Consider the following 22,597-nt stretch of genomic DNA (forward strand, 5'->3'; position numbering starts at 1 on the left):
TACGTTACGTTACGTTCGTCGTTCTTCCCTCCCCTCCCCTCCCCCCCCCCCCCCAACACCGCCAACATGCACTTCAACACCATCGCCACCTCCGCCATCCTGGCCACCGCCGCCTCGGCCGCCGCCGTCCTCCCACGCCAGGCCCCTGTCCCCGAGCCCATCGCGCCCAACAGCGTCTTTGAGCTCGTCGCCCTGCGCTCCGCCAGCGACGTGCACTTCACCTGGGTCAGCGCGGCCGACAACCGCCTGTGGCTCAAGCTCGCCGACCAGAAGGCCAGCTGCGACAAGACCAGCGACGGCAAGGCCCAGTTCCGCCTCATCGACGGTGACCTCCTCCTCTACAGCACCTCGTACTCGCAGCAGCAGATCTGGGTCGACGCCTCGGGCATGGGCCAGGGCATCACGGGCTACACCACGGGCGTCCAGCCCATGCCCTCGCGCTACAGCCAGCGCGGCCCCTTCGTCTTCGACCAGTACAACAACCTATCCCTGAACAACACGGCCGGCTTCCTGGCCTGCCCCATGCCCGACGGCGTCTACCGCCTCTGGACCAACGCTGGCGTCGCCAAGCCCGCTGGCAGCGAGGGCTGCCTGCCGGTCTCGCTCCGCGCCTCCCCCGTCAGCGAGCCCAACAACTGCCTGTACAGCGACGCCCCTGCCCCCTCCTCTTAAGGGGTTGTTGGTCTCAGACGGATGAAGCGTGACTGTATCGGGAGGGGATGCTCCCGACGCCCGGTGAAAGACAATGTACCCAGTCATTGATGAGGAAACGATTGTGTTTCAATATTTAGACATAGACAATGCGAAATTATGACGTTTTGCATACCAACTACGTTCTCACCATGCCGCTAATACTTGATGTTGGCGCCTTGCCAGGCGTCTTGATTGACTTTGGTTCTTGTTCCTCAATGTACACAAGGTCATGATTGGTCTATTGTGTCAAGTAGGTATCTGAACTGACCCGGATATTCGCCGCCTGTCACCACGCGACGCTGGCAAATCGAAGCTGTCGACCCAATTGAGGCAAATTTTGGGAGGTGGACCACATGAGGAAGGAAAAAAAGTCATCCGGGAAACAAGAGCCAGAATACAGACGGTTTGCAACGATGCGCCGTAATCAATAAAAGTAAACGATTGAGCAGCCAAAGAGCCGTTTAGCCCTCCTCGGCGTCCATACCGTCGTGACGTCTCTTCGTAGCCGAACCGCGCTTGCGGCCCTTGAGCACTGCGCCCTTCTTGCCTCTGTCTTCGTGAAGCTCTTTCATCTCGTTTCGTGCCACGCGCTGGGCCTCCTCGACACGCTCCTTGAAGACCATGACTTCCTCTCTATCCGGCTGGTACGTCGGCAGCTTGCGCCCGTCTAGGGCGGCTTTCTCTATCCGCATCCACAACTCGACGTCGTACTGCGTAACAATCGAGATGGCCCGGCCCGAGCGGCCGGCTCGTGCTGTCCGACCGACACGGTGGATGTATGTCATGCTGTCTCCAGGAAGGTCGTAACTGGGAGTTGTGATATTGCGTTAGTTTACCGAGTCAAGTATATCAATCGTGCATTGCCTTTTTCACAGGCTGTCTGGGGCTTTAGTTTGGGTTGGGCTCTCACTTTATGACAAGCTATGAGAGTCAATCATTTGTTAGCGGATCTAAGCTCTGAATGATAACGAGGTAAATCAAAGCTGGCACGGAACAACATGGGCGAAGAGGCACATACGTCGACTTCCGGAATATCCAAACCACGCGCTGCAACGTCGGTAGCAACAAGAATATCGCGTGACTTAGCCTTGAACTTGTTCAGCGCGCCCAGGCGCATGGATTGCGACAGCTGACCGTGCAGTGGGATGGCGCCGAAGGATAGTGTGCGTAGCAGGATTGATAACCTCTGCGCCTCGTTGACGGTGCGGGTAAAGATGATGGTGGTCTGACCGGCAAACTCGTTGACCAGGTAGATGAGATAGACGTCCTTGTGCATGTGTGGTATGATCAAGGGGTTCTGCAGAAGCGTTGCGACTGTTTTCTCGCGCTTTGAGCTAACGCTGACTCTGAGCGGATCCCGCAAGCTAGCGCGTTGCAGACTCTCGACCTTGGAACTCATGGTTGCCGAGAAAAGATATGTCCGCCGCTCGCGGGGCAGGAACTTGAGGATCTTGTCGAGGATGGGGCCGAAGTCGAGGTCAAGCAGGCGGTCTGCTTCATCCATGACGAGGTACTTGAGCGAGCGCAAGCTAAACCCCTTGGTCTTTTCTAGGTGGTCAAGCAGACGACCAGGAGTGGCAACAACGACGTGTGGCTTCTTTCCGAGGGCGATGGATTGTGAGACCATGTCCAGACCACCGACCACGACCGCGCACCGGAGTGATATCAGCGAGCCCAGCGCCTCGAAGGCCTGGCCGATCTGTGCCGCTAGCTCTCGCGTCGGGGCCAGGACGAGGCCGAAGAGGGGCTGCGGCTTGTCGAGCAGGGACTGGAGAATAGGTAGGGCAAAGGCAGCGGTCTTGCCGGAGCCCGTCTCGGCGATTCCGATGACATCGCGACCTTGCAGGGCGAGCGGGATGGCCTGGGTCTGGATCGGAGTCGGCTGCTTGTAGCCAAGGGCCTCGCAAGCTTCGCAGAGAGGATCAACGATACCCTACAGGGGTCAGTCGGTAGTTTAGCAGACTGGTGAGAGAGTGTCTGAAGGGGGAGCAGTAGAGGCCTTACAAGGTCCTTGAATGTCTTGGCTGGCACCTCAGCGGCGGTCGAGGACGGTACCGCTGCGGCGTCCACCACGGTTGCTGAATCGTCAGTCTGAGGCGACTGCTCCTGTCTTTGCTCCTGGCCGCCCGCTTCTTTGAGCTTGGGCGCTTTGGCCTTTTCATGCGCCAGTTTTATCCGTTTTGACGACATTTTGTGAGCACCGCCGTATTACTTTTGGGTACTCGTTCTTTACCAAGGCTACTCCGGTAATAGCAGACGATCCGAGAGATTGCAGAGCTCCAGGGCGGCGGTTTGCGCTGCTGGTGGGGAAGCTGTCGCAAGTCGCATGCAGGACGAGGAAAAAAAAAGTCTTATCGGGACCCCTGAGTAGGGCCCGTGCGCTTTATCGGACGCCGCGAATTGGCCCCGCCAGACAGCGGCCAGCTTTTTTTTCTTTTTTCTGCCATCAAGGGCTCCGAAAAGTTCAGCAGACAGCTCCGCTTGGAAACCGACAAACCTAAGACGTCTCGATTCGCAGCCCGCCCAAAATGGCGCGACGACGGTCAAAGAGAAGGACGCATGTCACTGCTCCCAACCCGAACCAGGCCAAGGGGCCAATCAACACCGGCAATGCCTCGATTCGCGACCCCAAGAGCATGGTCATCCGCATTGGCGCTGGTGAAGTCGGCTCCAGCGTCAGCCAGCTGGCCGCCGACGTTCGCCGCGTCATGGAGCCTGGAACCGCCAGTCGACTGAAGGAGCGCCGCGCAAACCGCTTGAAGGACTATCTGGTCATGTGCGGCCCGCTCGGCGTCACCCACCTCTTGCTCTTCTCGCGCTCCGAGTCCGGCAACGTGAATCTCAGGGTTGCCCTCGCACCACGCGGACCAACGCTGCACTTCCGTGTTGAGAAATACTCTCTCGCAAAGGACGTACAGAGGTCGCAGCGACGGCCCAAGGGCGCCGGAAAAGAGTACATCACGCCGCCGTTGGTATGTGCTGCCGGAACGCCCTGCCTCTTGTGATGGCGCACTGGCCGCGCATTTTGCTTGACACTCTTCTAATAGCCCCTGCAGCTAGTCATGAACAACTTCTCCAGCCCGGCCGCGGATGCGCAATCCAAGGTCCCCAAGCACCTCGAGTCTCTGACCACAACGGTGTTCCAGTCGCTTTTCGCACCGATAAATCCGCAGACCACGCCGCTCAAGTCCATACGAAGGGTCCTCCTTCTCAACCGGGAGCCGTCAAAGGAGGAGGACGGCAGCTTCATACTCAACTTCAGACACTATGCTATCACTACCAGGGCCGCAGGAATCTCGAAGCCGCTGAAGAGGCTGGGCGCGGCAGAGAGGATTCTCAACAGCAAGAAGGGCAAAAAGGGCGGGCTGCCGAATCTCGGCAAATTACAAGATATTGCCGACTTTATGATTGGCGGAGAGGACGGCTCTGGGTACATGACAGATGGAACCAGTGGCAGCGAGGCCGAGACTGACGCCGAGGTCGAGATTCTGGAATCGGCGCCTCGCAAGGTCCTCAGTGCCAAGGCCCGTGCCGCGGCACGCGGGGCAGACGGGGCTGATGGGGACCACAACGAAGGGGCGCCGGAAAACGACAATGTCGAGAGGCGCGCCGTCAAGCTCGTCGAGCTGGGTCCGCGCATGAGGCTGAGGCTACTCAAGGTTGAGGAGGGTGTTTGCGCCGGCAAGGTCATGTGGCACGAGTACATCCACAAGTCCAAGGAGGAACTCAAGGCCATGGAGAAGAGGTGGGAGCAGAAGAGGCAGGAGAAGGCGGCGAGGCAGAAGGAGCAAAAGGCAAATGTCGAGCGCAAGAAGAAGGAGAAGGAAGAAGAGCGGAAGAAGACGGGCAGGGGCTCGGGCAACAAGAACGGCCAGGACGAGATGGACGTGGACGAATCTGACGATGACGATTACGACGATGGGTTTGACAGCGAAGGCCTCGAGGGCGACGCGGAGACCCAAGTCAACGGACGGATGGAGGAGGATGGCGAATGGGAAGACGAGGAGGAGGAGATTGCGGGCGGCTGAGCCAGTTTATCTCGTCCTTGTCCCAGAGAGCTTCCATGTATCTAACGCGAGATCTTCGTTGTGTTTGCAGCGTTGCTCTTTGAGCGGTCTTGGCGGAGGGGCTGCAGTGTTCCATCACTCATATCTGATTGCCGGGTCCGTCGGGCAGCTCCAACTTTGGTTAAACCCCAATTCTCGTGTTGCTTCTACCTGCCCTGCAGATTCGTTGTCGCGGCGGCTTTTCGAATCACTCCGGCTCGTGGTGCATCCAATCGATTTGGGCATATTCAATAACACAGCATCTATCGCTGGCTCCGCCGACGATTAACTGCCAAAATGCTCGGGAGGCGACTGGTGTCGTTTAGTACGGCTCTTAAACGTTCGGGAAACCGAATAGGGCCATGGGCCTCAACCACGGCAATACAGGTTTCGTTACTACACTCAGCCGTAGGGCACATGCCCGAGTCGACCGACGTGGCCATAGTCGGCAGCGGCCTGGCCGGCATGTGCGCGGCGGTCGCGGCGGCAGAGGCAGGCGCGCGCTCCGTGACGGTGCTCGAGCGCGGACACGGCGGCGGCGCGTCGGCGCTCTCGGGCGGCATCGTCTACGCGGGCGGCGGGACGGCGCAGCAGCGCGAGGCCGGGTTCGAGGACTCGCCCGCCGACATGCTCGCCTACATGCGGGCCGAGGTCGGCGACAGCGGCGTCGTCGACGACGCCACGCTGCGGCGCTTCTGCGACGGCAGCGCCGCCGAAGTGCGCTGGCTCGAGGGCCTCGGGGCCCGGTTCAGCGGCGCCGCCTTTTGCAGGTACAAGACCAGCTACCCCAAGGACGGCGACTTTCTGTACTACTCGGGTAACGAGAAGGCGGCCCGGTTCGCCGCCGTGGCGCGCCCGGCGCCGAGGGGCCACCGCGCCGTCGGCGGGCCGGGCATGACGGGCGGCGCGCTGTGGAGGGCCATCTTCGACGCCGCCGTCGACAAGGGCGTCCGGTTCGAGGCGGCGACCAAGGTCGAGGACGTCGTGATGGACCAGGGGCGCGCCGTCGGGGTCAGGTATCGCCGGCTGAACCCCGTCGCTGCCGCCGCGCCTTTCGCGAAGCACAAGAAGCTGTCCCAGCGGGCACTCGATCTGAGACTGGCCACCAACACGCTCGCCGACTGGTACGACAAGCGGGCGTCCAAGGTCTTCCAGCGACACGCCGAAGAGGGCACGCTCGGCGCGGGGGCCGTCATCCTCGCCGCCGGAGGGTTCGGCCTGAACCACGCCATGGTCAAGTCGCACTACCCCCTCGCCGACCGGCTCCACTTCCTGGGCACGGCCGGCGACGACGGCGCCGGGATCCGGCTCGGGGCGGCGGCGGGCGGCTCGACGGGGCGCATGGGCTCCGTGTCGGCGTGGCGCTTCCTGTACCCACCCGACGCGCTCCTGCACGGCGTCGCCGTCGGGCCGGACGGCACCCGCATCGCGGCCGAGGACCTGTATGGCGCGGCCTTTGCCGACCGCATGGTACGCCGGCACGGCGGCCGCGGCTTCCTCGTGCTCGACTCGGACCAGTGGGCCCGCGCCACAGCCCAGGTCGCCGAGCAGACGGAGCACTTGACGAGGTTCATGGCGCTGTACGTGACTAGGTGGTTGCGGCGGAGGGCCGGCAGCCTCGGCGCGCTCGCGGGCAGGGTCGGCGTCGACGCGGTGGCGCTGGCGGGCACGGTGGCGGCGTACAACGACGCCATCGTCGCGGGGCGGCCGGACCCGGTCGGCAAGACGGACGAGTACCGGTCGCCGATCGCGCGGCCGCCCTTTTACGCCGTCGACGTCTCGCTCGCGCCGTCGGGCCCCTACATGTCCACCGGCATCACGCTCGGCGGGCTGCGCGTCGAGGGCGGCTCGGGCCTGGTGCTGAGGGGGTCGGAAGGGGGCGGCGAGAACCAGGCGGTCATCGCGGGCCTCTACGCGGCTGGACGGACTGCCGTTGGGCTGTGTTCTAATGGCTACGTCAGTGGGCTGTCGCTGGCCGACTGTGTTTTTTCCGGGAGGAGGGCTGGCGGGCACGCTGCTAGGAGGGTTTTGGGAAGTTAGTAGCAATGGATGCACGGGTAAAGGTTTGATATGAGGTGAGGCTATATTCATGAGACTTTTTGTTGCCTTGCTGGTTGACAGGGGAGACCATATATTTACTATCTCTGAGTCTTGGGAACAGAAAAAGGAGGACCCCAAGGGAAGGACGCAACATGGTTACAAGCATCGATGTTGGAACCCAACACGGTGCGAAGCTGAAGAAATCGACCGAATCCCATCATCATATTCAAGCCGCAAAACACTCCTTAATGGCCTTGCCCTCCTTCAGCTCGGCCAGCATGTCGTCAGACGCCTTTTGACTGATGCTGAACACCGACACGACGGGGAAGACGCCCGGGATGCGGGCAAAGGCGCTGGCGTCGACGACGCGCAGGCCGGCGACGCCACGCACGCGGAACTTGGAGTCCAGCACGGCCATGGGGTCGTCGTCGGCGCCGATCTTGTTGGTGCAGGTGGGGTGGTGGCCAAACGTCTGCTTGTGCAGCCACTCCTCGTCCTCCTTTCCGCAGTAGCCCTGCGCGTCGGGCCCGGCCTTGCAGGGGGGCTCGAGCGTCGGCATGCCCAGGCGTCCGTAGACGGTCCTGACGTAGGCGATGGAGTCCTTCATGGCCTCGAGGTCGGGCCCGGACCCGGCGGCGTAGTGGTTGAAGTTGATCTCGGGCGGATCCTGGGGGTCGGCGGTCCGGAGCTTGACCCAGCCCTTGTTGTTGACGGAGCTGCCCTTGATCATGCTGACGCCGTAGATGCCCTGGGGCTCGGCGGGCAGCTGGCCGACCCGGTTTTCGGACGGCCAGAAGCCGCGGAAGAGGGAGCCGGGCCCGCCGAAGAGGAACAGGTCGCGCTCGCCGTGCGCCGGGTGCTTGGACTTGAACATGGTCACGCCCGTGGAGCCGGAGCCGCCGCTGCCGCGCCCGACGACGGGCATCTCCTGGTTGTCCATCAGGTTCTGGCCCACGCCCGGCAGGTGCTTGACCACGGTGATGTTGAGCGACTCGAGGTGCGCGCGGTCGCCGACGCCGCTGAGCATCAGCAGCTGCGGCGAGTTGAAGGCGCCGCCCGACACGATGACCTCGCGCCGCGCCCGCACCGTCTTGCGCGTGCCCTTGGCGCCCGGCGTGTTGCGGAAGTCGGCCCGGTACACGGACGCGCCCTCGAGGTACTCGACGCCCGTCGCGCGCGGCTTGTCGCTGCTACTGCTGGTGGTGTCGAAGAGCACCTTTGTCGCCAGGGACCGCAGCGACACGACCAGCTTGGTGCCGCTGCGGTTAGCCTCGGTCTGGACGTAGTCGCGCGAGCTGTAGCGGTTGCCGTTTGCGTACTGGTGCGTCACGAGCCCGTAGATGCTCTGCTCCTGGTCCCGGCCGGGCGTGGGGCCGTTGGGGTCGCGCGTGAGGAGGCTGCTCATGGGCATGGTCAGGTTGAGGTCGCGCGCGTACATGCCCATGACGGCGTTGCCGGCCAGGGGGCCAGTGGCCTTGGACTGCGTCATGGCGCCCATCTGGGTCTGGAACCAGCCGTCGAAGCCGTGGCCGGGCGTGCCCCTGGGCAGGTAGTTGTTCTTCTCCACGCGCTCAAAGACCTTGCGCATGTTGGCGGCCTTCCAGGTCTTGTCGCCCGTGACCTTGTAGTGGTAGTCCCAGTCGCTGTCGCTCGGGAGCCACACGCACATGGCGTTGATCATGGACGAGCCCCCGAGCGTGGCGCCCCGCGGGTAGTAGACGCCCAGGAGCTTGGACCCGGCGGGTGCCCCCGTCCTGCCGACCCAGTACTTACCCTCGGGCGTCTTCCACGTCAGGTGGCTGTACTCGTTGTTGCGCGGGTCGCCCTCCGGGTAGTGCTTGACGAAGAAGTCCCAGGTGACCGAGGGCGTGTACGACCCGAAGCCGATGCTCGGGCTGGCGTCGCCCGCCTCGAGGATGAAGACCGAGTATCCGGCCTTGGCCAGGTTCGCGGCCAGGACGCCGCCTCCCGGCCCGCTGCCGACCACTACATAGTCGTACGTGTCCGCGGCGGAGGCGGTCGTCGGAGCCCCGGACACGGGCGTGCCAGCCAAAAGCCCAAGCGAAAGGGTGCTCAGCAGGCTCCTCAGCGAGCCCCTTTTACTGCTCTTTCCCGCCATGGTGATTTGCTTTTTTTTTTTTTGCACTTTTCCCCGAGAGCAGCGGTCGGACTGCGAAAGGCTGGGCCAGACGTACAAACATGGAGCGAGGAGCTCGCGAACCAGCTGCTCTTATAGGCCAGGCCAGCGGAGACGCTCCCTCGCCGGGATGAACCCGAAGCGCCAGCTGGTACGTATAATCTAGCCAGTCGCAGGTGCGCCGTGTGCTCTTGGCAGAGGGGAATGTTGTACTGCGGTACGCTGACGAACACGCCCATATCCGAGTGCCGACCCTCCAGGGAAAAACCGCCAGCGACTCCTCATCGCATCGGCGGCATGGACCTTTCCGGCCTAGGCGGGCAGGGGCAATCGCATCACGGCTCCATATTACATTCCTTAAACTGCCTGGTCGCGGCGGCGGAGGCCCTCCCCAATCTTGCTTTCTACCGCGGTCCTTCACCGCGCGTACCCTGCAAAGGCGGCATCGCCTCCCCGATTCGTATACCTGGCCCCTGCAGGCGCCAAGTCGGCTATTCTGCTTTCCCTGCAAAGTACCATTCATATTCCCATGTCCTGCTTTTCGGTATCTGTGCTTGGCACGTGGTCGGTTGCTCTGTCATCCATGCTAGCGTGCGGGGTTGAGAAACTTGAGGATCTCGGCCTAAGCGCTATCGGCGCGTCCCAAGGCCGGGACCCTATGCACCCCGAAGGCACAGCCCCAACACGGTTCAACACCGTGCATACGTATAAATGGCCTGTACACCAATGTACAAGGTGTGTAATTAGAATTGGGAGGTATCCAGATTCCCGAGGCCACTCTAGCTGGCACAATTCAACTGTGACGGCTACCGGTGCAGAGTCTAGAAGCCACAAACTGGAGTTGGCAATGCCGAAGCTCTGGTCTTTGCGATTTGGAACAGCCCGAGCCTAAACCCCTACACGGATGGCCAATCAAAAAACTGCTTGGTACGAGAGTGCGGAGGCCTTGTCTTCAAACAATGGCATGCGGGCATAAAACAAATAATTCATACCATGCTAAGAAAATGGCTAACTAATGAGATGGAAGACATGAAAATCATGGGGAAAACAACGGAACTCAAGAATCAGGGACCGGGTGAGCGGGAGAGCACGAGCTTAACTTAAATAAGGAGAGAGCCAAGGTAACCATCAAGCGACAAATCTTAAAACGACCTTGAGAGAAAGTAAAAGGCGGTAAGGAAAGAGCAGCGGGGTGAAGACAGCAAAAAAAAGAAAAGAAAAAAGAAAAAAGAAATAGGCTCAGGGCAATACTGTTTGGTGATCCGGGAGAGGGCACCAGTTGCCGTGACAAGCACGTGCGGCTTGTTGACCCGAATAGGAAAAGGGATGGAAGAACAGTGAAAAGACAGTGCCAAAAGAGAGGGGAAATTGAGTTGCGGCTCGAGATAACATGGGAGTGGAAGCAAGGAACGGCGCTAGGCCTTCTTCTCGTGGATTTCCTTTGTGTGCTTGCGCAGGTTGTCCTTGCGGGTGAAGGTCTTTTCGCAAAGGTCGCAGGGAAAGTCGTCCTGTGGGAGGTTCTGTTGCCTTTTGGCCCAGGCCGAGTGATAGGCGCGGACGTGGCGGATCATGTCCCTCTGCTCCGCCGTGCGTCTCCCCTTGGGGTTCCCATCGTTATCGCAGAGCTCGCTGAGCGGACAGATAACGGGCTTGAAATGGGTTCGCATGTGTTTCCTGGACATCCGCTCGTTAGGGAGGTGTAGGGGTGGGCGTTGTCCTCCTCTCGGCAGACAGTTGTGTTGTCTCGGGAAGGCCGAGGAACTGGTGTGGTATGACGTGGTGTGGTGCGAAAATATAGTTACTTACTTGAAGTTCCGGAGGCTGTTGTAGGCTCCAGAGCAACCGCCCTCGTTACAATAATACTGCCCGTCCTCTCTCTTGTACTCTTCCAGGTCCGGGAGGGGCTCCTCCTCGAATTTACCTGTGTAGACCGGATCAGACATGTCTGTGCTGGAAACAGAGCCGTCAAGGCTAGCAGGTGATGGATCGACGGGGGTGTGAAGCTGGGGATGGTCGTATGTTTGATGAGCAGTGGTGGAGCTATATATATGCTGCTCCGGAGCCGTAGAGAATGGGAGCAGCTGCCCAGTATAGCCGTAATGGCCCAGGTCTTGGGCTGGAACTGTCGGTGCATGTTGACCATCGCTCTAAAAAGCAAGGTCGGCAACCGAGATCTGATCCAGGGGCTGATCCAGGGGCAGGACGGCAACGGGATCCATCGACCAGGTGGAAGGGGCTGTGGAGGCGCCAGAGAAGCCAGTGTCACTTCCGTACACCGGCGTCTGGCCTTGCGCATACATGTACTGGAGGTCGTGTCCCTGGTAGTCCTGATAGTACACCCCCTGATCAGTGCCGTTGGTCCACTCAGCGCTGAGCTGCACGTCTTGGATGGCGCCGTGGCGGCGGCGGCTGGGGTTCGACATTGTCGGGGACGATGGTGGTGAGGCGATTACGGTGGGGACGGCGTATGGACGGACACTCCGGGGACTCCCACATGGAAGCAATAAAATGGGGATAAGATAGACGAGGTATTGCTGATCAGATGAGGACACGAGCGATGTTTCGACTTGGCAGTATCAGATCGAGCACGAGCACGACAGCGCACACGTCGTGACGGCTAGGGCTTGCCAGATCTTGTGCCCTAAGAGCAGGGGAACCACGGCCCCTCCAAATGGAGAGCTTCACATACGTCTTTTATGCCTGTACAAACAGGCAGCATCCCTTGAGGGCCTCACTAACGGAGGCCAGGGCAAACAGGTTGACCGTCACGGGAGGTGCTCGCTGCTGGTCTGCACGCAAGCAGGTGGGCCTCCTCGTGTATCCTTGATCCCCGGGCTGTGGGGGAGAACCTTCTGGCAACGAGGCTCGTTACGTTGCGCGGTGGGCGTGTTGATGTCGCGAACCCGGTGAGGTCATGTCGGCACAGTCCAGGCCTCAGGGGCATGCACTGTACTGCTCTGTGAGGCCCCCTCGATCGGCAGAGGTTTGCGTCCAAACACCAACTAGAGCCGCACTGTGGGAGAACGCAACGAACGGCCCGGCAGGTGACGACGATTGGGCGTAGGGCCACAGGGCGTAGCACGCAGACGGGCCAAATGGCAGGAGGTGGTGGGCCGACTGCAGGTGGTGGGCCTGCCACAGCTGCTGGCTGCAGTCAACCTTGGCTGGGCAGACACCACCAATGGCCAACTCCAATTTGACTGGCTGGCAGCCTCGAGGCACCAACCTGGAAGCCAACATGGGAATCAGCCTGGGCCGGCCTCGGAAAATGAGGCCCAAGTCGGTCGAATGGGCCTCGCCCTGCCATTGGCCCCCTTCCCTCGGAGGCCTTCTCGCAGACGCGGAGACGCGCACCCGCCCGTTTCTTCTTCCACCTCTTCAACGAGGACGTGATTCTGCCGCCTGGGAAGGCCTCACAGCCCGGCTGGCTGCGCAATGGCAATGCTTCTCTCTGGGTACGTCTGGGTGTGTTCTACATAGTAGCCGTGTCTACGAAAAGGCATTAGATGACCATATTTTTTTCTTACCCCTTCCTCTTGACTCTTCCCAGGCCTCCAACCGAGTCGAGTCCAGTTCCCCTCCGGAGCTCATCATTTTCCAATCCGTCCCTCCCAATTGATTACCTAGTCAATACCGTTCCTGTACCTCTCTCCTGAGCCCCCACCCCACCCTTACCCATAAAACCATCCCCCGCAACGTCTCACTACACTGTACCCATCACTCTCAACCACAATGCCTGCATCCAAGACTAAGAAGTCAAAGGCCGTCGTCAACCGCTCTGGTCCGGGCAAGACGGCGACGCTGCACACACCGCTGGACAAAGGGCCCAGACTTGATAAGTACGCGAGGTTGTTGCATCGCTTCTTCGAGCCCCTGGTATTGCTCCACACTCTCGGCAAAACCAGAGGCATACACAGCCCAGCTTCTGTCGAAGAAGGCTCTATCGAGTTCAAATGGAAGACATTCTTGGACGATCTATCGTATGTCTGCGATTACGACAAGGGAGGTCACACGACCACGGCCATCGCCATTGAAGCCGGTCGAGACCGCTATGTCTTCTGGTTCGCGCTCAACAAGAGTTCCGCCAGGGTTCACACCTTTCTCGAATCCATTCTGGCCACGATCACCGAGAGCATCCAGCCTGTCAACGCCCAAAACCAGGAGACAAGGGACGAACTCATCGCCAACTTGAAACGGCGCTGTTTCGAACATGCGAGGCACAGGATTAAGAAAGAAGTCAACATGCTTCGTGCGCATATCAAGCGCTGTACGGGGTTCCTTTCTGGAGAGGACGGCAAGTTCTACCTGAAGACCATGCTCTAGTCCCTTGACTCCGGGTCTAGAACAACTGCCCAAGCTAATTCTGCAACGAGATTCAGATGCTGAGCTGGCTCGCTGGCTCGAGCAGTTTCGACAAGGCGATCACAGCGAAGTCTGTTCGCTGGCTTTTGAGCATAGACAGTCGCAGGAAATGCTCGATATCAAGAACAGGGGGCGACAGAGCCGTTACATCACCAGGACCGCGCAGGACAAGAGATTCGACAGCAATCCCTTTGATAATCCCTTCGCCGCGGCTCACCACCTCATCGGGAGGCTCGCCCACCATGAGCGTGCGCCGAAACGTCTCATGGAAAGCGCTCAGTCCTTCGAGCAGGTGTTGGACAGCAGCTATGTCGTCAGCCAAGTCCCTGTCCCCGAGCCTGTGCCTGCTCCAGTACCTGACGACAAGACGAACCTTCGTTCGATCTTGCATCGAATGGGGGTCGATGACGAGGCAACCACTGAGGCTTTGATGGATCTCGAAAGGATGCACGGTATCGAAGAGCCCCTGCTGGAGGAATACCGCAACGACACCTTCAAGCCCATCGTCCACTGCGAGATCCAGGTCTATGAGCACTTCAACGCCCCCGGGCGACAAAAGTTGTTCGCTCTCGACTTGCCTGTCATCGGCTGCAGCAAGGCAGCCTGCTACTGCTGCAAGCTCTACCTCAAGTATTCTCCCGCACGCTGCATTCAGCCCGAATCGCACGAAAACGTCTGGCTCAATTGGAGCCCGCCGGCACTCCCCTCGGGTCACCTCGACGCTGGATTCAGGGCACAGCGCGCAGTCCTTCAGGGAATGATTGAGGAGATCCGCCGGGCCGCCGTGGCGCAGATCCTAGAGCGGCGTGGCCCAGGGACGAGCCACCCAGACTCTACCACAGGCATCACCAAGCTGACCGCGAGGAACCCTGTTCGTGCTCGGGATGTCGGGCAAAGCATCGCTGCCTTGAGTATCCGTAGGCTGCCCTTGCCCTCACTCCCGCCCCACCTTTGAAGCTTCAAACAACTAACTTCACCCCTTCTTTTGCTCTTCTCTTGGAAGAAAGCCCGGCTGAGTATCTACGCTGGGATGGAGGAAGCGAATACGGCTTCGGCGAGGACGCCGCGCGCAGCCCGTCTCGACCCAGCTCCCCCGCTAGATCCGAGTCGTCCGAGACCCGGAGCAGCTTGGACTTTGCCCCGAGCCCTGAAAGCCGCAGCCCAGACGCAGACCTGGGCGGGTCTGATTTCGACTCGGATGGCGATGACGGAGGCGGCGTTCTTCTGTTTACGCCACGAAAGCAAAACTGGCCTCGCATTTGAGATATTTGATCGCTCCGGTTGGGGGATATTGGGTGAAGTGGCCGTCTATTTATTTCCAATAGCTTCAAAGGATTTACAGTATTGGCAATCTACTTGAGTGGCCCATCGCCCCGGGCGATCGAATTACCAGACGGACAATCAGCCTAGCTAATTATCGTCTCATTAGGATTAGGAATCAAAGTCGCTGCTCATGCAAGTTCGCATGCCCTTGTCCTCGGGCTCCTCGAGCTTGGCAGGTGGAGGAGCCCTCACGACACCCTCCACCATTGTGAGTTCCGAGTCGGTGTCGGTGACGGAGAGCGACTTGGACTGCCGCTCATACCGGACGCTGATATGCGTCTGGCAGACAATGGTGCTTGCCCCATCCAGCGATCTGGTCTCACTGACGTCCGGCCTAGCGTTTTCCCCTCCTGGACCCGCCAGGCTCGAATCTCGAATCTCGTGAAACCTGGCCCCGGTCTCCTGTATGGAAGCACCGTCTCCGGCCGTGCCCGGCTTCTCCGATTTGCAGCAGGTCCCGACGGTTCCGAGCCGGCGGGCCCCCCCTCCTCCCCCCTCCTCCTCCCTCTCCGGCGGCCCTGAGAGAAAAGCGGGACGGGGTGTTGCTGACGCGCCGGCGCGAGCGGCTGACCCGGCCGGCCTCGAGCGCGTGGTGGAGCGGGGACCAGGAGGTGAGGCTGGTCAGGGTGTAGCGGTCGCCGCAGGCCGGTCGGGCCGCCGCCGCCGAGCCGCCGCCGGGGAACCAGGTGCGGGCCAGCCCCCTGAGGGCCGGCACGCAGGCGCACATGATGGCCAGGCTCGTCTCGAGGTTGGACACGACGAAGGCGATGTTGTAGCTCGGGTCGGGGTTCCGGAGCCGGCGCTGGACCTCCAAGGGGTTTTCGGAAAAGAGCCGGTAGAAATAATAGAGCCTGACCACGCTCACAATGGTCACTCTGCGGCCGCCGTTAGAGAAGGCCGTGTTTCTTGTTTTTGTGGGGCTCTGTTGAGACTTACAGCGAGCCGAAGCAGAAGACGGCCAGGACGGCAATCTTGAGCTTGCGAGCCATCTGCAGATCCAGAAAGACCCAGAACGGCAGCCCCAGAACCAGGACGTCGGTAAAGATGGAGATGGCCGCGGCCGAGATGTAGAAGCGGCCGATGGACGGGATGCAGCTCCCTCTGACGCGGGGGTCCCAGTAACGCCGGACGGGCAGGCACTGGAGCGTGGCCGTCAGGGTCGTGGCCACCATGGCGGCCAGGTTCAGGGCGTTGACCGCGTGGATGGCGTGCTTCATGCCGGGCTTTTGGCGGCCCAGCTTCAGGAGGAAGAGGAGCATCGATGTCTTGACCAGGGGCAGGATGGGGTGGTAGAAGACTTGGCTCAGATAGTCCCAGCGGCGCGCCTCCATGGCGTCGATCGGTGGGATGTACCGGATGTGAACGCCGATGTAGGTCGTTTTGGCGACTGTCTTCCCGGGTCAGCGACAGTCTAGGTTGCTTGGCCGCAGCCATCTCTGCTTTGTGTGGAACATACACATGTAACTCGACACCGTCATCGGCACCATTATTATCTGTCGAGGCGTATTGTTAGCCGGGCCTATTTTCGTAGCAACGTAGCAAGAGGACGACTGAACATCAGATCGAGAAAGTTGGGAAAAGAACCACCCACCATAGATGCGCAGATGAACATGTCGTCTATCAGGGCCGGCGGCGGATAAGGGATCGATTAGCAATGTCTCTTTTCTTTTGCACGGGTTAAGCTGCCTAGTTATACAACAGATACACACCCAGCCATAGCTGCCGTGTCCTGGCACGGCTGTAGACCCTGAGGCCGACAAAGATGCACGCGAGCACCGGGAGTATCACCATGATGGCTTTCGCGAACTGCTGCAGTCGAGTGGTGGGGTTCGGGTTCCCGCTCCAAGCAACGAACCCGGGCCATCGTGCCATGTCGGCCGGCGACAGATGCCGAGCCTCGAGGGAGGGCTGGAGAGCGTGCATGTTGAGGGGGCATAAACTGGGTTTGGTATTGCTTACTGCCTCTTCTACCTACCCAACTAAATCACATTTGAGGTCCTAGTTGATATTTAAATACTAGCCGCCTTCTCTGCTCGCCTCGCCATCCCGCTGATGACCGACGCGTCCTCGGTTATGGCTAACGGGTGACCAAATCCTTGACAAGCCCAGGCGAGACCAGCTCGAAATCAGGCGTGGCGATGGCTGCGCGGCTCGAGTTCGACGGCTGTCCTGCTGCTGAAACGACAAGAAGGCGGTGCTTCTCGAACAAAACTCACGCGTGCGTGTCACGGAAAGTTCCAGAACGACGGGGTGGCCTGGACTCGACCCGTAACCGGCTGGCTCTTGCGTGTCTCTGTGCGACCCGGCCGTCTCTCCGGCCGTCTCTCCGGCCGTCTCGCCTTGTACCCACCGGGTTCTCGGGGCCTGGCGCTCCCTCCCAGGAGAGCCTCACAATGTCTCGGGACGGCAGGATAGAGGGGGGAGTCCCGGCCGCGGTTGAGATTGGGGCTACTCCGTGATGCATCAGCCTCCTCTAGAGGTTTAGGAGCTATGCAACCTTCCGTGTCTTACCCAGCTGCCAGAAACTTTACGCACGGGGCGTTTTCCGGTAAGCATTCCTCTTTCGGCAAGCCACCTCCCACCCTCCGGTCTCTGTGTCTCCCGTTAGGACGTTGGGCAGGCTTGGTAGAGGTTTGGGAGCCAAGACAGATGGATCATGTGTTCAAGGGAAAGATTTGTCGATAAGCTTCACCCAGCCCCGGCATGACGGCGTATTAGTGGTAATTTCCTCAACAACCTTTCTTGGCGCCGACATGGCCACAGCCAGGGGTTCCCCGACTTGTGGCTTCTAGACTCTGCACTAGTAGCCATCACAGGTTAATTGTGTTAGCTAGTGTGGTGTCGGGAGTCTGGATACCTCCCGATTCTAATTACACACCCTGTACATCGGTGTACAGGTTATTTATACGTGTGCACGATGTTGAGCCGTGATGCATGGGATCCTGGCCTCGAGACACGTCAATAGCGCTCGGGCCGGATCCTCAGACTCGCCTCCACGTTGAAACCGAACAATCCCCCACAGGATATTTTTATCGGGCCCCACGATTGCCAAAACGGGCGCCGCATCCTCTGTCATCCGATCCCAAACCCGTTTGCTTGGGCAGGACCCATCCGAGATGTCGATCATGGTTCAAGATTGATGCCTTTGCGTCCAACGTTAGCTTGCTCCAACTGTGAATAGCAATGTGGGCCTTGACAGCAGCCAAGGAAGGCTGGCTGGATATCGTGTTTAAATAGGAGGGCTCTGATGCCTCAAGTCCGGAAATTCCAATCATCCATCTCATCAACCTCACCAACATCTTCTCCTCGCCTTTTCCTTTTGTCATCTTTTTCCTTTTGTCTTCTTTTCCTTTGTCGGTTCTTTTTTTCTTCTTATTTTTTTTCTCTCCCTTTGTCATCTATCAATCACGACCCACCAACCACCCATCACCAACCGCCTACCATCAGCAAAAATGAAGACCTTTTCCTTCATCAGCGCCGTCCTCCTGCTCGCCGCGGCACCCACCGCGATGGCGACGCCCGCCGCTGGCCTCGAGGACGCGTCGCCGCTGCTCGAGGTTCGGTGGATGAGCCCCAAGAACAAGTGCACGCCCACCAAAACTAGCACCTGCATAACGGGCTTCAAGAGGGACATCGAAGCCCTCAGCGTCGGGGGGCCCCAGGTGCTCCAGACCCGGGCGATAGGGATCAAGTGCACGCCCAGGAAGGGCTACAGCTGCCTGATGAGGAAGGACGAGGGCCCCCAGGTGCTCGAGGCCCAGGTGATGAGGCGGGGCAACACCTGCAGTCCCAGCAGCGAGACCGTCTGCGTGGCGACGAGGGACCTCCAGGGGCTCGTGGTCGGCGGGCGCGCCGTCCTCGAGATGCGCGGCGTCAAGTCGCCCTCGTTCGGCGAGAGGGCGAAGTGGACCTGCAGGCCCACCGAGAACACGTCCTGCCTGCACAAGAAGGACCTCGAGGCGCTCGCGGCCGGCGGGCGCGCCGTCCTCTAGACGCGCCGCGTCAAGCCGCCCTCGGACAACCTATTCATGAAGAGCAATTTGATGAGGATGAACTGAAAGCCCACCAAGGACAGGGCCTGCCTAGACTAGAAGGACCTCGATGGACCCCGTCGTCGAGACGCGCGACTTGGGGCGTCTTCTTTTCTTCTTCTCTTCTTTGCTTTTTATCTTTCGTTCTGCTTTTTCATCGTTCTTCCTATTTCCTCTCCCCGACCAACATTTCTATTTTGTCTTTTTCGATTTGGCCTTTTTGCTTTCTTGTTTTTTCTCTATTTTACTTTGCTTCCATTTTTGCTCCTTTTCGACCACACATCATTTCCGCATAGCCTTGGGCTCGTTTTGTTTGTCATTTTCTACTCCTTCGCCTTTGGGCTCTCAACAATTGTGTTAGCCCAATGTTTGCCTTGATCTCATGTATTTCGAGTGCGGCCTTGGGTCGCTGTCGTTTGGGGCGGTAGAACTTGGATATGTTCAACAAGACTTCAATGCCATGACCTTTTGGGGACACCCGGTTCGATTACAGTGGTGCCGATACGTGGGCTCCGCGAGATTGCATTTGCTTCCCCAGACTAGAGAATGTCGCATGTCTTCAGCTATACCTATCTCGTATGATGAGCCCCTTATTATTCCCACACGTTTCTTGAATAAAACGGGCCTGAGTATAGCAGGACTCTCCGCGGCTTCACGCAGGCCAGTACTTGCTTACGAACTCGAGCGGCTCCTTCAGCCATGGTTCCCGTGTCGTGTGGTTGACGTCGAATACATGACTCCCCGTTTGGAAAGACAGGTAGAGCGGCACGTCTGGCTGTAGCCTTTTGAGCTTGGCTGCCCACTCGTTTGTGTCCTCCCAAGAAACCTGTGTTGAAGAAATCCGTCTTCTGTCAGCCAACGTCGTCCTCGGATGTGATATCGCATGGGGTTCACTGTATGACAAGGACTCACCGCTTCGTCCTCCTTCGAGTGGTAGAGCAAGATTGGAGGAAGCTTCCCGGCCGTCTCGAGGCTGACCCACGGATCGAGGTACGCGTTTTCGCCCTCGACATTGGCCATCTTGCCCGCCTGCATCAGGGCAGCACACAGATCCATGCGTGCCGCGAACGGCGCCCGCGAGCAGACGTGGCCAGGCTCCAGCCCCGCCAGGTGCTTCTCGACGACCGAGTACGGCACCTTCTCGGCGAAGATGGGGCGCGAGGACCCCTCGTCCCTCTCGAACTCGTCGCGGAGCTTCCGGCCGACCATGAGGGCCGGGTACTGGATGATGAGACACTTGATGGGCAGCGACGTCATGCCGAGCAGCGCCACCTGGGCCGTGTGGTAGCCGCCCGCGCTCTCCCCGGCGACGGCGACGTTGGAGGCGTCCAGCACCACGCCGGCGGTGGCGGGCGTGGAGGCGAGGCAGGCCTGGGCGCCGCCGTCCTCGACCCAGCGCCAGAAGTCGCGCGAGTCCTGGACGCCGTCGGCGAGCTCGTGCTCGGGCCGCAGGCGGTAGTCGGGCGCGACTAGCACGGCGCCCGAGTCGCGGGTCATCTCGAGGAGGAAGGGCCGCAGCGACGCTTCCGCTTCGCCCTCGGTCCACCCGCCGCCGTGGTAGCGCACCATAAGCGGGCGAGGGCCGGCGGGGAGGACCTTGGGGACGAGAAAGAAGGCGTATATGGGGCGGTTGTTGACGTGCTTATAGGGCGCGCGATAGACGTTGAACTGGTCAACGATCTTGATGGTGTTGGGATGCTGCGTCTCGAGGTCGAGCTTGTAGGACTCCATGGTGGCGATTGAATATGGGGTGATGGTGGAAGGTTTTGGGCGTTGTTGATCGCGGATAGGAGTCTGGTGTGAGTGCTTGTTCTGTTCTCTCGAGCGAAGGAGCTGAATCTCTGGCATATAAACTGCGTCAATATTAGCTTGGGGTCAAGAGGCTATTTATCCCAACGTCTCACCATCAGCACCACTACCGCGAGTATCACCACCGCGCCGAGGCCCTCGGCGGGATGCCGGGTCGCGCTTCCGCATTCAGTGCTTGGCAAGTGCGCGATGAATAGAGTGTGGGGGGCCAGAAGGCAGTGCGGAGTTTCCGGTTCAGAGGGTCAGATGGATTCGATCCTTCTTACGCTGCCATAACGGATTTAACGGGCGAGTATGCGGTCATATTTCGTAACCCCCGGGGTGCGCGCCCCCAACACGCGCCTGGGAAAACTCCGAAATTCCGCTGCCACACCCCCATTGCATTATCAGTAACAGATCGGCTCCAAATATCCCCATACTGCCAGGCCATGTGGCCCCGGAGCCGCGGAAGCGGGATCTGGGCTAGGAAATAGCCACGGTGTCGGGAAATTTTGCCTTTTCCTGTCGTCCTGGTTGTCAGCCTGAACTAAGCCAGGTTTTGTGGACAATGACAACCTTTCGATGGCGGGTTTGACGGGTTCGTAGACCTATGTTCGGACTTGCACTGGTTCAAATAGCCACAAACAGAAAACCCCTCGGCTAATTGCCCAAAGCCGGATAGCCATGCCGTTATATCCCGGCCGCTAAAACACCATAATAGGAATAAGCCCCCGAGAGTTATCCTCGATGAGGATGCGTATCTGGTTGGCCGAGGGAGAGGGCCGGCGGGTCGATCACCCAACAACACTCGAGTGAATGCGCCACGATACACCTTTGTTTCCCTTGGTGCACTTTAGGAATAGGCTTCAATCTCGGAGCATCTCAAGCGCTCGGCAGTAAATAGGCCTCGTGTTAGCAGATATATCACCTAAAGGGGCTCAACTCCGGAGTGATTCAAATGCCGACTTCTGGGTGGTGAATCGGGCCTCTTTTGTATGGGAAGGAAGGAGATCCATCTGTGGGAGGGCTGGCCAGAAGGCCGCCCCCTATATACAGGCCTAGGCTACGTAACAGGCCCACGTCCCCTATCGGATACCCGTGCATATAGGTGACCCAACACCTCGCCGTTTAATTGCGAGCCCGTTGCTTTACCACTGCCTGGTACAAAGGGCAAGGGGCAAGTGCATCACGCCACCAAGTCGCATCCAGGTACGGACGAGGGAGAGCAATCTTCGCTCCACCACCAAGAATGCCACCGATACCTGGTTTTTGGGAGCTATATGGAGCCATATGGAGCCTCTCTCAGCCTTGTCCCCGTCAGGAACTCAGAATCCTCGGGCCCCAACTCAGGGCTCCCGAGCATACAACCCCGCCGTCCCCCTTGCATGGAAGTTTGGGAACAAGTCGTATCTCCATCAGTCCGTCCGGCCACAGTTTTCAGGGCCCCTCGTCCCACCGTTGAAAACGAGGAGGCAGCATAGGAGGAGAAAACCCCCTCTCGGGATCTTACCCATCAAGCCATCGCGCTCATCAAGACTTTGACCAAGGCAGACACGAACAAGACCCCTCAGGTCATAAGAGCCACCTCATATCAAGGGTCGCAAGGCACGCTGATGCCGAGTCCCCATGCTAGCTGACTTTCCTTACATATAAAACCCGTTGTGATTGCTGATGCGGGCCTATCCGCCATTTTATGGCAGGGGTATTTGAATGGTTTATATCAGGCATATAGAAAGTGTTGGATCCAGGACCCAAAAAAGAGATTCCGGCATTGGAATGGTAAATAACGAGGAAAGAAGCAGCTAAATATTATATAAAGTATACAAAAAGGTTACCAGTTTCGTGCATGTCCACCAGTTGTCCAAAATGTAGGCTTTGATATTCGGGGTGCATGTAGTTAAATTAAAATCCCTGGGCTGTTATTCTGGCTGCTATGTATAGCACTGGTTGGGTTACGTTTACCAAGGTCCAAGGTGAGAGTATTGTGATTGAAAGCTGATTTGTCGGTCACAGTCGCGGCAGGCCCTCCCGTAATTCATATTGTCTGCTGCTCTTGGCTAGGATCTCTAGGGCCGGGGCAAAACGTCGTCTCAACTGGGGTGACCGCCATCGATGGAGAAAGCTTTCTAATGATGAGCTGTAGATGGGTGTTCAGCTTTGCAGCCCAAGTCAACCAG

The 22,597-nt window shown here is 59.3% G+C and overlaps 10 protein-coding genes across 10 annotated transcripts; 5 read left to right on the forward strand and 5 right to left on the reverse strand.

Annotated features, from left to right (window-relative positions):
• Positions 1–66: 66 nt before the first annotated feature.
• Positions 67–829, forward strand: GGTG_03855 (hypothetical protein; the record flags this gene model as incomplete). The annotated part of the gene is made up of 1 exon (XM_009221638.1): positions 67–829. The coding sequence occupies one exon, from the start codon at positions 67–69 to the stop codon at positions 670–672; it is 606 nt and encodes a 201-aa protein (XP_009219902.1). The 3' UTR covers positions 673–829.
• GGTG_03856 (ATP-dependent rRNA helicase RRP3) lies at positions 705–3,006 on the reverse strand. Its single transcript, XM_009221639.1, has 4 exons — positions 2,698–3,006; positions 1,712–2,626; positions 1,604–1,614; positions 705–1,500 (listed from the first exon to the last, which is right to left on the reverse strand). Exons 1-4 carry the CDS (start codon positions 2,881–2,883, stop codon positions 1,155–1,157), a joined length of 1,458 nt encoding a protein of 485 aa, XP_009219903.1. The 5' UTR covers positions 2,884–3,006; the 3' UTR covers positions 705–1,154.
• A 144-nt stretch (positions 3,007–3,150) lies between these two features.
• On the forward strand, positions 3,151–5,044 carry GGTG_03857 (ribosome biogenesis protein SSF1). The gene is made up of 2 exons (XM_009221640.1): positions 3,151–3,665; positions 3,750–5,044. Exons 1-2 carry the CDS (start codon positions 3,222–3,224, stop codon positions 4,719–4,721), a joined length of 1,416 nt encoding a protein of 471 aa, XP_009219904.1. The 5' UTR covers positions 3,151–3,221; the 3' UTR covers positions 4,722–5,044.
• Positions 5,045–5,156: 112 nt separating this feature from the next.
• GGTG_03858 (hypothetical protein) lies at positions 5,157–7,079 on the forward strand (the record flags this gene model as incomplete). The annotated part of the gene is made up of 1 exon (XM_009221641.1): positions 5,157–7,079. One exon carries the CDS (start codon positions 5,157–5,159, stop codon positions 6,777–6,779), a length of 1,623 nt encoding a protein of 540 aa, XP_009219905.1. The 3' UTR covers positions 6,780–7,079.
• GGTG_03859 (choline dehydrogenase) lies at positions 6,797–9,488 on the reverse strand. Its single transcript, XM_009221642.1, has one exon. The coding sequence runs from the start codon at positions 8,896–8,898 to the stop codon at positions 7,006–7,008; it is 1,893 nt and encodes a 630-aa protein (XP_009219906.1). The 5' UTR covers positions 8,899–9,488; the 3' UTR covers positions 6,797–7,005.
• Positions 9,489–10,331: 843 nt separating this feature from the next.
• On the reverse strand, positions 10,332–11,339 carry GGTG_03860 (hypothetical protein; the record flags this gene model as incomplete). The annotated part of the gene is made up of 3 exons (XM_009221643.1): positions 10,332–10,590; positions 10,723–11,038; positions 11,183–11,339. 3 exons carry the CDS (start codon positions 11,337–11,339, stop codon positions 10,332–10,334), a joined length of 732 nt encoding a protein of 243 aa, XP_009219907.1.
• Positions 11,340–12,100: 761 nt separating this feature from the next.
• GGTG_03861 (hypothetical protein) lies at positions 12,101–15,096 on the forward strand. The gene is made up of 4 exons (XM_009221644.1): positions 12,101–13,210; positions 13,296–14,195; positions 14,282–14,809; positions 14,940–15,096. The coding sequence occupies exons 1-3, from the start codon at positions 12,649–12,651 to the stop codon at positions 14,539–14,541; spliced, it is 1,722 nt and encodes a 573-aa protein (XP_009219908.1). The 5' UTR covers positions 12,101–12,648; the 3' UTR covers positions 14,542–14,809; positions 14,940–15,096.
• GGTG_03862 (hypothetical protein) lies at positions 14,710–16,524 on the reverse strand (the record flags this gene model as incomplete). Its single annotated transcript, XM_009221645.1, has 5 exons — positions 14,710–14,935; positions 15,018–15,476; positions 15,538–15,988; positions 16,058–16,094; positions 16,348–16,524. 5 exons carry the CDS (start codon positions 16,522–16,524, stop codon positions 14,710–14,712), a joined length of 1,350 nt encoding a protein of 449 aa, XP_009219909.1.
• Positions 16,525–17,850: 1,326 nt separating this feature from the next.
• On the forward strand, positions 17,851–19,194 carry GGTG_03863 (hypothetical protein). The gene has a single exon (XM_009221646.1). It carries the CDS (start codon positions 18,054–18,056, stop codon positions 18,591–18,593), a length of 540 nt encoding a protein of 179 aa, XP_009219910.1. The 5' UTR covers positions 17,851–18,053; the 3' UTR covers positions 18,594–19,194.
• On the reverse strand, positions 18,773–20,704 carry GGTG_03864 (hypothetical protein). Its single transcript, XM_009221647.1, has 2 exons — positions 19,545–20,704; positions 18,773–19,458 (listed from the first exon to the last, which is right to left on the reverse strand). The coding sequence occupies exons 1-2, from the start codon at positions 20,478–20,480 to the stop codon at positions 19,285–19,287; spliced, it is 1,110 nt and encodes a 369-aa protein (XP_009219911.1). The 5' UTR covers positions 20,481–20,704; the 3' UTR covers positions 18,773–19,284.
• Between the last annotated feature and the right edge of the window lie 1,893 nt (positions 20,705–22,597).

The sequence above is a fragment of the Gaeumannomyces tritici genome (assembly GCF_000145635.1).
Source record: "Gaeumannomyces tritici R3-111a-1 unplaced genomic scaffold supercont2.2, whole genome shotgun sequence".
NCBI lineage: Eukaryota > Fungi > Ascomycota > Sordariomycetes > Magnaporthales > Magnaporthaceae > Gaeumannomyces > Gaeumannomyces tritici.